The sequence below is a fragment of the Bufo gargarizans genome, chromosome 2 (genome assembly GCF_014858855.1).
Source record: "Bufo gargarizans isolate SCDJY-AF-19 chromosome 2, ASM1485885v1, whole genome shotgun sequence".
NCBI classification, from domain to species: domain Eukaryota; kingdom Metazoa; phylum Chordata; class Amphibia; order Anura; family Bufonidae; genus Bufo; species Bufo gargarizans.
The window spans coordinates 700496738-700511520 of NC_058081.1; the positions used below are offsets into that span (position 1 = coordinate 700496738).

Sequence of the window (14783 nt, forward strand, 5' to 3'; positions counted from 1 at the left end):
AAAAATGGCCTGGTCCTTAAGGTGAAATAAGGCTGTGTCCTAAAGGGGTTAAGGGGATTGATATACCTGTTTCCACCAAATACTGATTAAGGCCTGCGATATACCTGCTTCCAAATACTGTTCTTCTCTATGGACTTTGGCACAGGGTCATTTTGAAAATGACATGCAGAAGAAGAGGCAGGCCATTCTGCTGGGGTGGTAGGGGTCGGGCAGGTGCACCAGGCCAGAGCCTACGTGGGAAGTTGGAGAAGGTGCATGCGATTATGTCAAAAGACGCACCAGAGTTGGTTGAGTGGCTCACTCAGCCTTCCGCTTCTGCACCCTCTGCATTCTCTGTATCAGTACTCTCCTCACACTCTGCTGTGTGCACCCCCAAAGACACCACCACACCATAGCCCCTCTACTCAAGTCAGAGGAATTATTTTCCCATCCATTCCCAGACCTTACCGATGCGCAGCCATTCTTGGCATCAGATGAGGAAGAGGAGGTAGCAAGCAACCCAGCGGTCTGACAACAGTACCCAGATCAGCCCAAGGAGGGTGGTCCCCGTTGTTGCTGCCTACTCTAAAATATCTATCGTCAGTGGTGGTGAAGGTGACGATGATGACGTGTCGATGGACGTCACGTGGGTGCCCATAAGAGAGGAAGAGGAGGGGAGTTCAGAGGGACAGACGGGGCAGCAGATAGGGAGGAGAAGGAGGCAGAACTCGCAGTGCACAGGAGGCAAAAAGCAGACTGCAAATGTATCTGGAGTGAACCATCCACCATGCATGGTCACATCTTGCGCTCCCAGGACGCCAGCACATGGCTCCGCATGTCGGGGATATAAAGCAAAAGTCTTTATATAAAAGAAAGGATCAAAGAAAAGATTTCAAATGATTATTGATCCTCGAGGTGGACATACAGTATATAACACCTCAAAAAGAGTTTGATTGGTTATTTCATTATATTGTGCAATCAGTAAATCAAGGTACACGCATCTATGCAAAAACATAAATGATTTAATATACAATAATTTAAAATATAACCAAAGATTAATCAAGGTGAAACTCAATAATCTGCAATGATACACAGTGATATGCAGTACCCAAAATCCGCCACTAGATGGCACCAACACAAATACCAGCGTATACACAGTACCTCTCAGATATAAGAATATAATACAATCCGCCTCGACCACAATTTTTAGATATAAAAACTCAATAATGTTAATAAAAGATACGAATCCTTGCTCTGCACAAACTATGACAAATCTCGGATAATGGGGTAGCAATATAAATTATCAAGCCTGGTATTGACTATGGAATGAAATTATTCCAATCAGAGAGTTACCTCTGAAATCAATATTTAGGTCTTTTATTCAGTAATATGCATCGATACTGAATAAGGACAATATTGATTTAGCACTTTTAACAACTATACATCCGCCAAAAGCGAGGAGTTTACTAAATATCAGGCTGATTAATTTATATCAATACTACACACAAGTTATACATTACCGAGAATACAGATGATGTGCAGAGACTAAGGGAAGTCAGCTCTGAGGTACGATCTGGTCATTTAGGCTCGGTAGCCTTGCGTTGGCCTGGGCTTTGACCGCGCCCTGCCTGCTTTATAGGGCTGAGCTGGGCCCTGCAGCTGCCCCTAAAAAAGGCTCAGGTTGTTTTTCCATGGACATCTGGGACATCTTATTAAACATTTCAGTTAATTTTGCCACTTGATCTGCCAACTGATCACAGTTTGGTTTTGTGGTGTACCCTTACTAGAAGTGCGAGACCGACTTCTAGGTGAAGTAGAGGGTTTAGGCCTACCTTCCATCTGTTGTCTGGGCCTCTTATTCCAGGGCCTATGTAACACCCCAGAGTTGTGTTACTACACGCCTCTACCCCGCTACTGTCTTCTAAGAGCCTTTACATTGTCACTGGAATAGATCATTCCTGCTTAGCTCTCCTCTGTGAAGGTGTGGGCTGTTGGATAAGGAAGTTAGAGGCAGTGTGCCAGCCACCCCTGTTGGGGAATGCTGTGTGATAGCCTTCAGGAGTTCCCCTGCATAGGGAAGAAAGCCAGGATATTGTCTCGGCTGAGACATTGATCATATTCCCAGTCTGAGACCTGCAGCCTTAGCTGGATGAGAAGAAATCAGACAATCTCCAGAGTTCCAGGAAGAAAGCATTCCCTGAGAAACTACCTGTGAGTAAAGTCCAGAGACCTAGGAGAAGCCATTACTTCTCAGCTAGTCTGTCCCCACAAAGCAGAAGATATAGAGAAGCGCAGAAGATTAGTTCCTGCCACCGTTACAGAGCTACCAAGCAGACAAATTATCCTGCAAGCTCCAGATTGGAGGGTAGATGGAGGTCCTGTAGATGGAGGGTACCTGCGTGGCTGCGTTTCAAATCCCAGGTTGGGGTTTATTTTAGCTTCTGCTACGTTTTGTTCTGTCACCAATCTGTCCAAGGGAGATTTAGGATCAAGATCTCTACACATCTGGTGGGACTGCCCCGGGGTTGCCTCGCTGTGGCGGGACATATTCAAGCTCCACAAGCATCTCTATAGGTCCTCCATCTCCCCAACTCTGCAGATAGCTCTCCTATCGGTCTTCCCAGGTAGAGTCAAATAGGTAAAGAAAAGTATTCTCTGATTCTTTATTGTAGCAATGCGCCAAATCATTCCTCGATCCTGGCGCTCAACGGAAAGTCTCCATAGAATCACATGGGTAACGGCTCTGGATCATTTGGTACGAATGGAGGAGCTAGGCGCTGAGGACCAGGGAAAGGGTCCTGCTCATACCAAACAGTGGGAAGCCTGGTATCAATTCCGTGCATTGGCTAACTTTTCAGGCTGGTTAACCTCAGGTATTCTTGCGTAACTTGTTCGTATTAGACTTATTGTTCTGGATTCTTAACTGGGCTACTAGTTTCTCCTTCTTCCATTGCCCCTACCTTCCCCACCCCTTCATTCCCGTTCTGTCTTGTCCGTTCTGTCTTGTCTCCCCTATTTACTTTTATCTCCTTTTATTAGATTGATGTTGATTGATCTTTACCTATGTGGAAAATAATGTATATGAGAAACACAAACCTCTTATGATTTACTGTATTTTATTCATGTTTCTGGTTTCAATAAACACAAATTGAACCATAAGATCAAGATCTCTAGCTAGGCTAAATTTGATTTGCATAGGCATTGCATCATAAAACAGTTGTTTGAATTCCCCAGATTCCCAATTTGGGGACCTATACACTAACCCATGGGCATTTTTAAGGATAGAGAGAAATTCCCGGGGACTTTGATTGGGTCTACATATGAGTTTATAAATATCACGTTTTGCAGCAGTAATAGTTCGGTAAGGGCCAAATTCAAATTTTACCTCGTGCAAAACATCCTGCCAATCCCGGATCCCCCTGTCCTTAACCCCTTAAGGACACAGGACGTACCGGTACGCCCTATTTCCCAAGTCCTTAAGGACACAGGACGTACCGGTACGTCCTAACTTTAAATAGGCATTCCGGCGCCCCAGGGGTTAATCTGAACAGGATGCCGGCTGAAATCATTCAGCCGGCATCCTGTCACAACGACAGGGGGGTCATGTGACCCCCCCCACCCCCCCGTGTCGGCGATCGCAGCAAACCGCAGGTCAATTCAGACCTGCGGTTTGCTGCGCTTTTTGCAGTTTCTGATCAGAAACTTTAGAGTGCCTAAAATCAAGATTTTGCACCCCTGCACGATTTGATGCCGGCGGGTGGTGCGGGGGGGGGTGTCGCAGGCAGTGGGGGCGTTGCGGGAGGCGGGCGGTGCGGCAGGCGGGATCGCGATCCCCCGCCCGCCTCCCCTTGAAAATTTGTTGGCTTCTAGTGGGTTATACCATTGCTGACACCCTGGTATAAACGGCTGACATCTGTGCAGATGTCAGCCGTTTAACCCTTTCCATACCGCGGTCCGTACGGTTAACTGTCAGGGTCAAGGGGCTCCCTCCCTCTCCCATCGGGGGGCTGCTGTGCCTTTGCAGCCCCCTGATGGAGAGGGAGAGAGCCCCCCACAGTCCCGTACTCACCCTTCCCCGTCTGCGAAGTTGTGGCAGACGGGGAAGGTTCCCATGGCAACAGGACGCCTGCTCAGGCGTCCGGCTGTCCATGGTGCTGAACAAATCTATGCTAAAAGCATAGATCTGTTCAGTGTAAGTAAAATACAGTATAGAACCCTATATAGGGTTCTGTACTGTATTATACAGACATCAGACCCACTGGATCTTCAAGAACCAAGTGGGTCTGGGTCAAAAAAATGCAAAAAAATGTGAAAAAAGTTAAAATAAAATAAAACATTTATCACTGAATAAAAATTAAAAAAGTAAAATACACTACACATATTAGGTATCGCCGCGTCCGTAACGACCTGATCTATAAAACAGTCATGTTACTTTCCCCGCATGTTGAATGCCCTAAAAATAAAAAAATAAAAACTATGAGAAAATTGAAATTTTGCCCACCTTACTTCCCAAAAAAGGTAATAAAAGTGATCAAAAAAGTCGCATGTACGCCAAAATAGTACCAATCAAACCGTCATCTCATCCCACAAAAAATGAGACCCTACTCAAGATAATCGCCCAAAAACTGAAAAAACTATGGCTCTTAGACTATGGAAACACTAAAACATTATTTTTCTTTGTTTTAAAAATGAAATCATTGTGTAAAACTTACATAAATAAAAATAAAGTATACATATTAGGTATCGCCGCGTCCGTATCGACTGGCTCTATAAAAATATCCCATGACCTAACCCCTCAGGTGACCACCGTAAAAATAACAAAATATAAACAGTGTAAAAAAAGCCATTTTTTGCCATCTTACATCACAAAAAGTGTAATAGCAAGCGATTAAAAAGTCATATGCACCCCAAAATAGTGCCAATCAGTCATCTCATCCCGGAAAAAATGAGACCCTACTCAAGATAATAGCCCAAAAACTGAAAAAACTATGGCTTAGACTATGGAGACACTAAAACATTTTTGGGGTTTTAAAAAGTTATTGTATAAAACTTACATAAATAAAAAAAATTGTATACATATTAGGTATTGCCGCATCCGTGACAACCTGCTCTATAAAATTACCACATGATCTAACCTGTCAGATGAATGTTGTAAATAACAAAAAAAAAGTGCCAAAAAAGCTATTTCTTGTTACCTTGCCGCACAAAAAGTGTAATATAGAGCAACCAAAAATCATATGTACCCTAAACTAGTACCAACAATACTGCCACCCTATTCCGTACTTTCTAAAATGGGGTCACTTTTTGGGAGTTTCTACTCTAGGGGTGCATCAGGGGGGCTTCAAATGGTACATGGTTTTAAAAAAACAGTCCAGCAAAATCTGCCTTCCAAAAACCGCATGGCATTCCTTTCCTTCTGCGCCCTGCCGTGTGCCCGTACAGCAGTTTACGACCACATATGGGGTGTTTCTGTAAACTACAGAATCAGGGCCATAAATAATGAGTTTTGTTTGGCTGTTAACCCTTGCTTTGTAACTGGAAAAAAAAATTAAAATGGAAAATCTGCCAAAAAAGTGAAATTTTGAAATTGTATCTCTATTTTCCATTAAATCTTGTGCAACACCTAAAGGGTTAACAAAGTTTGTAAAATTAGTTTTGAATACCTTGAGGGGTGTAGTTTCTTAGATGGGGTCACTTTTATGGAATTTCTACTCTAGGGGTGCATCAGGGGGGCTTCAAATGGGACATGGTGTCAAAAAAACTGTCCAGCAAAATCTGGCTTCCAAAAACCATACGGCGCACCTTTCACTCTACGCCCCGCTGTGTGGCCGTACAGTAGTTTACGGCCACATATGGGGTGTTTCTGTAAACAGCAGAGTCAGGGCAATAAAGATACAGTCTTGTTTGGCTGTTAACCCTTGCTTTGTTAGTGGAGAAAATGGGTTACAATGGAAAATTAGGCAAAAAAAATGAAATTCTAAAATTTCATTCCCATTTGCCAATAACTCTTGTGCAACACCTAAAGGGTTAACGAAGTTTGTAAAATCAGTTTTAAATACCTTGAGGGGTTTAGTTTATAGAATGGGGTCATTTTTGGGTGGTTTCTATTATGTAAGCCTCGCAAAGTGACTTCAGACCTGTAGTGGTCCCTAAAAATTGGGTTTTTGTAAATTACAAGATTTGCTTCTAAACTTCTAAGCCTTGTAACATCCCCAAAAAATAAAATATCATTCCCAAAATAATTCAAACATGAAGTAGACATATGGGGAATGTTAAGTTATCACAATTTTTGGGGGTATTACTATGTATTACAGAAGTAGAGAAACTGAAACTTTGAAATTTGCTAATTTGTTGGTAAAATAGGTATTTTTTATGCAAAAAAATTAACTTTTTTGACCCAATTTTAGCAGTGTCATTAAGTACAATATGTGACGAAAAAACAATCTCAGAACGGCCTGGATAAGTCAAAGTGTTTTAAAGTTATCACCACTTAAAGTGACACTGGTCAGATTTGCAAAAAATGGCCTGGTCCTTAAGGTGAAATAAGGCTGTGTCCTTAAGGGGTTAAAGGAAATAACGTAATGGTGATACTTATTTTCAAATGCCCATGGTAGAAATCTGATCCTGTCTGCATCAGAATAGAATTTTAAAGAATCCATGGTGGACTGTTACAGTTCTAAGTGATCAGCAATTTCAGGAGAACCTTTCTTAGAGAATGTAGGTACAGTGGCATTCAGAAATGTAATGATACTCGAGGAGCTCTGATAGCCCTTTTCTGCACAGAGCTTTTTTCTTTCCAGAGACCACTTCAGTATATGATGGTCGCCTGGAACTCTCATCCTTCTTTTGGACAAACTCATGCCTGCGTGGTAAGAAATAAACCACACGCTTTTCCACATCACTGTCATAATCACATATACTCCGATCACTTCCATTGTGCCCACTTGGCACAGATGACTTAACTCTAACATCCCACTCTAGGGGAAGGTGTGGTGGGACACTTCTGTGGCCTTTTGTGTCGCTAGCGCCTAGTAAGGCGGTTACAGCTTGATGCATTTTCTGCAGTGATTTTTGTATTTATATATTTTTTCATCTGCACAATGTATCATTTTGTGTCAGATGTCCTTGTGGTGCATGTGGTCCGCCTCGGCATCCTTCATTGTACACATTTTTTGCTGGGGATTGCCGTTATCTGCGGACCGCATGCAGAGGAATTGCTCCCCCGGTTATAGACAACCTACAGTGTTTGGGTTTGGAGCATTTCCACCCGTTTAGGCCACTTTTTTCAGTGAGTTTTTTTCTTTATGTGTATAGAATGTGCCACTTCATTTCGTTGGTAACGTTCTTTTGTACCTGGCAGCTTCTGTGTCACATGGTCTGTTGTGGGTGCGGCTTCTGTGTCACATGGTCTGTTGTGGGTGCGGCTCACAGCTTTATTCTACCTCACAGTGCATTGGTGATACCACTATGGAGGCCTGTGAGAGCCTGGCTGTGAGTTGGTTTCTAGCACTGTTCAGACCCTGTTCACACACCACGGGTAGTTTAGTGGTAGGACCCCAGGCTTGCTGAGACACCGTGATGTGGCACATGAGGGGCTCCGATATGTTCCTGACTGGAAGATATTGGCAAAGTTCTCAGCTTTTAACATTGGCTTGAGGAATTAGCTAGTATTGTCAGTTGCGTATCATTTTGGTGCATTTTCTGCAGTGATTTTTGTATTTATATATTTTTTCATCTGCACAATGTATCCTTGTGATGTCCTTGTGGTGCACGTGGTCTGCCCCGGCATCCTCCATTGTACGCATTTTTTGCTGGGGATTGCCGTTATCTGTGGACCGCTACAGTGTTAGGGTTTGGAGCACCCGTTTAGGCCACTTTTTTCAGTGAGTTGTTTTTTTTTTTTTTTTGTCTCTGGTCCTAACCTCATTCCAGGGCCTTATAGGGATATAAGGGCCTAGGTATACAGCATATGAATAATACTAACTTCAAGGTTTATTCATATTGATAGGTAGTTAGGGCCCAGATTAGGGTTGTTTAGGAGGTGACCTGTTCCTTCCCTAGTTTCCAGGCCCAGTTACTGTTCTCCTTCCCGCCTCTGTTTAGTGTAGAGTTTTTCCCCCACACTGATCATGACACTTATCAGACACAGCTTCCTAGCTTGGAGTTTTCCAATCATTGTCAGCTAGGAGGGTACATATGATAAGAACTGTGATGTCATTGTATTACCCAAAATGCACTTCTGCTGTTGGTGTAATGTTACTAATTTACCCCTAGGTGACACTATGTTATGCTTGCATCTATTATTATAGTGCTTGTATCTATTATTATAGTGCATTATTTTCTGTGATTGTACAAATGTACCCATGTACATCCGCAACATTCATTATCATATTGTGCAGGATGTTTTATATATTTTTTCCCTGTGATTTGTTTAAATTGTCTTGAAGGAGTGGCACCTTCATTTGTGAATACCCTCCTATCTTGGGAGTAGTATTCATGTGCACTTTTGCCCCATCTATCTAATAGGCGACCTTGATTAAGGTGGTACATATAGTTGTGTGTGCTCCTCCTCCCACCAGTTGCTGCTGCACATGGAGGTTACTAGAAGCAACACACTATATGTGTGGGTCTGCGCTCCTGAACATAAATGCATAAAGGCATAGGCAGGTTTAGCGAAGGACCCGCCTGAACTGAGACCACCTTGTTGCTTGGTAGGTGGGCTTAGATGTGTTTTGATCAAAATGTATTGACCAAGTGTCTCAGATTTTATCAATAGAGTGAGGGTTTAGTCCATATGTTATTGTCACGAGTGTGTCAAGAACCACGCCTGACTCCGTTATACCCGGGGTCAGGAAGTCGCAGCGGTTGGCTGTGCGCTCTATGTAGTAAGATAGGGCTGTTTCCTTATGGTAGCTTTCTGGGTTTGCTTTGCAACCCTTTTTGGCTCACTCAGGGATCCGTAGCTCCTTCTCCTCAGCTGTTCCTTGTCCAGCACTCCCAACCTCCTTATATTCCCCTCTCACACTTCTCTGGTTGCCAGATATAGAGCTTCCTGCCTGGACTTCCATACTGACCCACTGGAGCTGTGTTGCTGCGATCTCTGGTTGTTGGTCCAGAACGTTTCCCTCCAGATCCCTGTTGGACCTTTGTGGTCTGCTGTGGTCGCCCACCTGGGTTTATGTGTTTGTCTGTCCTCTCCCTGGTGTTTTTCCTCTTAGTGTCAGTGGTGCGGACTAGCGATCCCACCGGCCCGTTCACTATCTAGGGCTCATTTTAGGGAAAGCCAGGGTTTAGGCACGTGATCGCCGCACGGGTGAGGAACCCGTCTAGGGACGTCAGGGCAGTCAGGTGCCAGCCGCAAGGTGAGTCAGGGGTCACCACCTTTCCCTCTCCCTTGGGCAGGGCTTTCCCTTTTCCCTCCCTGTGCGTGATGCCGGTCATTACATTATATCTGGCCCTTATTTTGTGTTAAGTTCTTGACATTCCGTGAGGCCTGTAAATTATATTTTAAACTGCGCCCTTACTCCTCTGGTAATGAAGAACAGCGGGTGGGGGTTGTTATTTCCCTGCTGCAGGGGGACCCGCAGTCCTGGGCGTTCTCTTTACCCACTGATTCCCAGGCTCTTCGGTCAGTGGATGAGTTTTTCGGGGCCTTGAGTCTCATATATGACGACCCTGACCGAGTCGCACTGGCTGAATCAAGATTACGGAGACTCCTACAGGGAGAGCGGCCGGTAGAGGAGTATTGCTCTGACTTCCGTAGGTGGGCTAAGGATACCCAATGGAACAACCCGGCTCTCAGGAGTCAGTTCTGCTCTGGGTTATCCGAAAGGGTTAAGGATGCGCTTGCATTATATGAGACCCCCTTTTCCCTTGATGCGGTTATGTCCCTTTCTATCCGTATAGATAGACGCCTTAGGGACAGGTTGAAAAAACCGGAGCAATTGGTAACCCCTGCCAAGCAGCAGTTAGTCTGTACGGACTTAGATGAGCCTATGCAGCTAGGAGGAACCACTCGTCAGGTCCGTCCTCCTGAGGTTCGCCGTAGGTGTGGGGTTTGTTTTTTTTGTGGGGAGAGGGGGCATTTAATTAATGTCTGTCGTTCTTTCCTCAGAAACAAAAGACTTCAACAGGACTAGGACTAGGACGCGCCGTTCGGTCCCTCCGGAGCGGCTCAGCCCTGAGGCGACCCCACGTGTGAGGAGGAGGTTGCGGAGTCCCTCCGGTTCCCAGCGGCGGCGACCGGTCGGGCCGGCGGTCTCGCCAGTGCCAAGGCGCAGCGTGCGGAGTGCGGAGAGAGAGGAGCGGGCGTCCCTTGGGCCGGTCCCCCGGTCTGGAAGGAGGAATGCTGGAGCGGTGGTGCCACGGCGGATGGCGGGGGCGCGGGGGCGGCGGCTGTTAGCGGACTCACCTGCAGCTGCGGGGGGTGTCCTTCCTGCTGGAGGCGAGACGGCCGGGCGGGAGCGTGCTGAGGTTCGGGCAGCGGTGGACGCAGGGAGAGGATCGGTGTCGGGAGCGGCATGGCCACGTGAGGCGTGGTGCTGCCCGGCCTTCAGTAAGGAGCAGTCAGGAGCGGGGTGCGCCGCGGCCCCTAGTGGCGGGCCGGTGGCACTGCAGTGAGGACCTGGAAGTGGGGGTTGCAGGGCCTGTTCCCCCTGGACAGAGGTCTGGCCGGTCCCAGCAGAGGGGTGGAGGTACTGGCGCTGGGGGCCCGGCAGGAAGTGATGTTGCGGTGCCTGGGACGGGATTGTCCTCAGGGTCATCGGTTCGGCTGGGAAGATTGGAGCCTGAGGATGGTCAGCACACCCTTGCTAGGAGCCGTAGCGGTGGGTCCATGTCTGAGGCGAGTCTGGAGGAGGGAGAGCTGGAAGAGGAATCTTCGGCATCTATGGCGGCAGTTGGCCCGATGGAGGTGGTGGATCGGGATTCCTGTGGTCCAGTCTGCGGTTGCTGGTGGAGATGGCGCGGCGGCCGGCTTGCCAGGTGAGAAGACGACAGGGCTGGGGATGGGGGGTGGGGGGGATGTGGGGGTTATGTCAGGGCAGTTGGCGGGGTTGGGGTCGGCGGGGATAGCGCAGGAGTTATTGTCCGGCTTATACCGCAGATTTTTCAGAATTGGCTTCAAGCGTTTGCCATTTTTGCTAGTGTGATCGGGGAGAAGGAGCCTGAACATTGCTCTGCGTTGTTTTGCTATATGGACGCCATTGGTGAGGCTCATCGAGTGTATGGGGGAGTTGCTTGGCTACGATTTGACGAGCAGTTTCGGCAGAGGAAAGCGGTTAGGCCCTGCATTCTTTGGGACCACAAAGACATTAGTCTTTGGATGAGGTTGATGACGGCGCCAAAAGGGAGTGCGGTGCCCTTTCGGGGCGGGGCCGGGGGTCCCTCGGCCGTGGAATCACATGGGTCCGGGAGAAAAGGGTGTTGTTGGCAATTTAACGAGGGTCATTGCCGGTTCATGGCCGATTGCAGGTTCAAACATGAGTGCTCCGGTTGTGGCGGAGCGCATAGTTTATCCAAATGTTTTCGGAGGGGAAAGGGACCCGAGGTTGCTGCGAAGAGGAGCGACGCCGGTGAAGGTGGGAGAGATGGTGCCCTATTTAAGGAGGTATCCAGATAGGGAGAGTGCTGAGATTTTGTAGGCGGGTTTTCAGGGGGGTTTCCGGATTCCGTGTCAGGGTGTGGGTAGTGGTGCGGTTCCGAGGAATTTGACATCGGCGTTGCGTTATCCGGAGGTTGTGGCGGAAAAGATTGCTAAGGAGGTTGCGGCGGGTCGTGTTGTGGGTCCGTTCAGCCATCAGCCGTTACCGGATTTTTGGGTTTCACCATTGGGGTTGGTCCCCAAGAAGGAGCCCAATAAATTTAGGTTGATTCACCACTTGTCTTTTCCGCCGGGTGGGGGGGTGAACGATGGGATAGAGGATGGCTTGTGTTCAGTATCTTACACGTCGTTTGATGCAGCGGTGCTGTCACAACCAGACAGCTGAGAAGCTCTGACAGAGGCCTTTCAGAACCTCCTCCTTGAGTTCTCTTTGTTGTGCTGTTCAGTTCCTCATCTCGTTAGCCTCTCTCAGCTGTCATGGAGTTGGACTGATTGCATCCTTTTAAATTCCGCCCCATAATGCATTACTGGGCGGCCTATACTTCTTCCTGGAGTGTGTGTGCATGCTGATCTTGTTTTCCTGTCTGCTACTAAGTTAAGTGCTGAACATTTATCTGTTATTTTCTGTTTGCTGGATCCCAGGTGACCCTGACTCCCTCCGTGTCTGGTGTAGGGAGCCGGTGGTCGTGTCCCCTCACTATTGTAGGGTGTTCAGGGGTTATATAGTCGAGGTACGTGGATATGCAAACTTCCACCTTTCGGATCTTTGCATAGGCTGAGCAGCCAGGGAAAGTCTCAGGTCTTGTGCAGGGGTCCCCCTTTTGGTTCCTTAGCTTTGGATCCACTCAGTCATATATGCATGTTGCTTTGTCTTGTTTCCTGTACACCGTCCGTGACATTATAATCCGCCAGAACCGTCTCAAGCATGGATCCGGTTTCACTTTTGGCTGAACGCTTCCAGGGTCTTTCATTGGAGGTAGCTGATCTCCGTAAGACTTTTTCTCAGCTTCAAGTGACCGGTTTAGCTTGCGTTCATGGAGTTTGTTCTGAGCCTAAGATCTCGCTCCCAGATACGTTCTCCGGGGGTAGTGAGAATTTTGTGCGTTTTAGAGAGGCTTGCAAACTCCATTTTCGCCTTCTTCCCCATTCCTCTGGTGATGAGGAACGGAGGGTGGGGATCATTATATCGCTGCTCAGGGGTAACGCTCAGTCCTGGGCCTTTTCGCTGCCAGAGGGGGCACGGCCTCTCCGTTCAGTGGATGAATTCTTTTTAGCCCTGGGTCAGATATATGATGATATGGATCGTATTGCTCTGGCTGGATCTAGACTACGTCTATTATGCCAGGGTAAACAATCCGCAGAAATATACTGCTCAGAATTTCGGAGATGGGCAGTTGATACTGGTTGGAATGATGCTGCACTCCGAAGTCAATTTTGCCATGGTCTTTCAGAGGGATTGAAAGATGCATTTGCCTTTCATGAGAGGCCTATTTCTTTGGACTCTGCTATGTCTCAGGCCGTTCGTATTGACAGGCGTCTTAGAGAGAGAGGAGAGATGTCCCCTTCCTGTCATACTCAGTCCCAGGACAGTGCAGCGGTCCCATTCTGTGCGCAGGGGTCTCAGTCGCTGTCAGCCCCTTCTGAGCAGGAGCCCATGCAGCTGGGGTTGATTGCTTCTGACAATAGAAGATTCAGCCCGCATGGGACGGTTTGTTTTTGTTGTGGAGGTATAAATCATTTGGCAAATATTTGTCCCTCTAGGAGATTCAGGCAGTTTTCTGGGAGTAATAAAGAAACAAACAGGAAAAAATCTTTTAAAAATGTTCCGTCTGTTACTATTGGCAGGGTTGAGACGGAAATTGAAGGTTTTCCGTTTGCTTGTAGTTCCCGTTTTGTCCTGCCGGCTAGGGTGGCGCTAGAGAGCAAGAACATTTTTTGTGACATTTTTGTGGATAGTGGAGCAGCGGTCAATCTCATTGATAATCAATTTGCGATAACTCATGGTTTCCAGGTGCGCACTTTGGGAAAGGATATTCCTGTTTTCGCTATTGATTCCGCTCCACTTTCTCAGAAATCATTAACCACTTAAGGACCACAGGTTTATACCCCCCTAGTGACCAGGCCCTTTTTTACAAATCGGCACTCCACAACTTTAGCGGTTTATTGCTCGGTCATGCAACTTACCACCCAAATTAATTTTACCTCCTTTTCTTCTCACTAATAGAGCTTTCATTTGGTGGTATTTCATTGCTGCTGACATTTTTACTTTTTTTGTTATTGATCGAAATGTAACGATTTTTTTGCAAAAAAATGACATTTTTCACTTTCAGTTGTAAAATTTTGCAAAAAAAACGACATCCATATATAAATTTTTCGCTAAATTTATTGTTCTACATGTCTTTGATTAAAAAAAATGTTTGGGTAAAAAAAAATGGTTTGGGTAAAAGTTATAGCGTTTACAAACTATGGTACAAAAATGTGAATTTCCGCTTTTTGAAGCAGCTCTGACTTTCTGAGCACCTGTCATGTTTCCTGAGGTTCTACAATGCCCAGACAGTAGAAACCCCCCACAAATGACCCCATTTCGGAAAGTAGACACCCTAAGGTATTCGCTGATGGGCTTAGTGAGTTAGCGGAAAATGATGATTTTTTTTTTTTTTTTCTTACAAAGTCTCATATTCCACTAACTTGTGACAAAAAATAAAAACTTCCATGAACTCACTATGCCCATCACGAAATACCTTGGGGTGTCTTCTTTCCAAAATGGGGTCACTTGTGGGGAAGTTATACTGCCCTGGCATTCTAGGGCCCCTAATGTGTGGTTAGTAGTTTGAAATCAAAATGTGTAAAAAATGTCCTGTGAAATCCGAAAGGTGCTCTTTGGAATGTGGGCCCATTTGCCCACCTAGGCTGCAAAAAAGTGTCACACATCTGGTATCTCCGTACTCAGGAGAAGTTGGGGAATGTGTTTTGGGGTGTCATTTTACATATACCCATGCTGGGTGAGAGAAATATCTTGGCAAAAGACAACTTTTCCCATTTTTTTATACAAAGTTTGCATTTGACCAAGATATTTATCTCACCCAGCATGGGTATATGTAAAATGACACCCCAAAACACATTGCCCAACTTCTCCTGAGTACGGCGATACCAGATGTGTCACACTTTTTTGCTGCCAAGGTGGGCAAAGAGGCCCACATTC

At 46.3% G+C, this 14783-nt stretch overlaps 1 protein-coding gene across 1 annotated transcript in view; it reads right to left on the bottom strand.

The window, feature by feature from the left end:
- Positions 1–10501, bottom strand: part of SLC2A1 (solute carrier family 2 member 1) — a 20703-nt gene extending 10202 nt beyond the window's left edge. The window contains exons 1-2 of the mRNA XM_044277707.1: positions 10391–10501; positions 4049–4058 (exon numbers count right to left, since the gene is read on the bottom strand). Of these exons, the coding sequence (XP_044133642.1) occupies positions 4049–4058; positions 10391–10501 (121 nt within the window). The remainder of the gene's footprint in view (positions 1–4048; positions 4059–10390) is intronic.
- Between the last annotated feature and the right edge of the window lie 4282 nt (positions 10502–14783).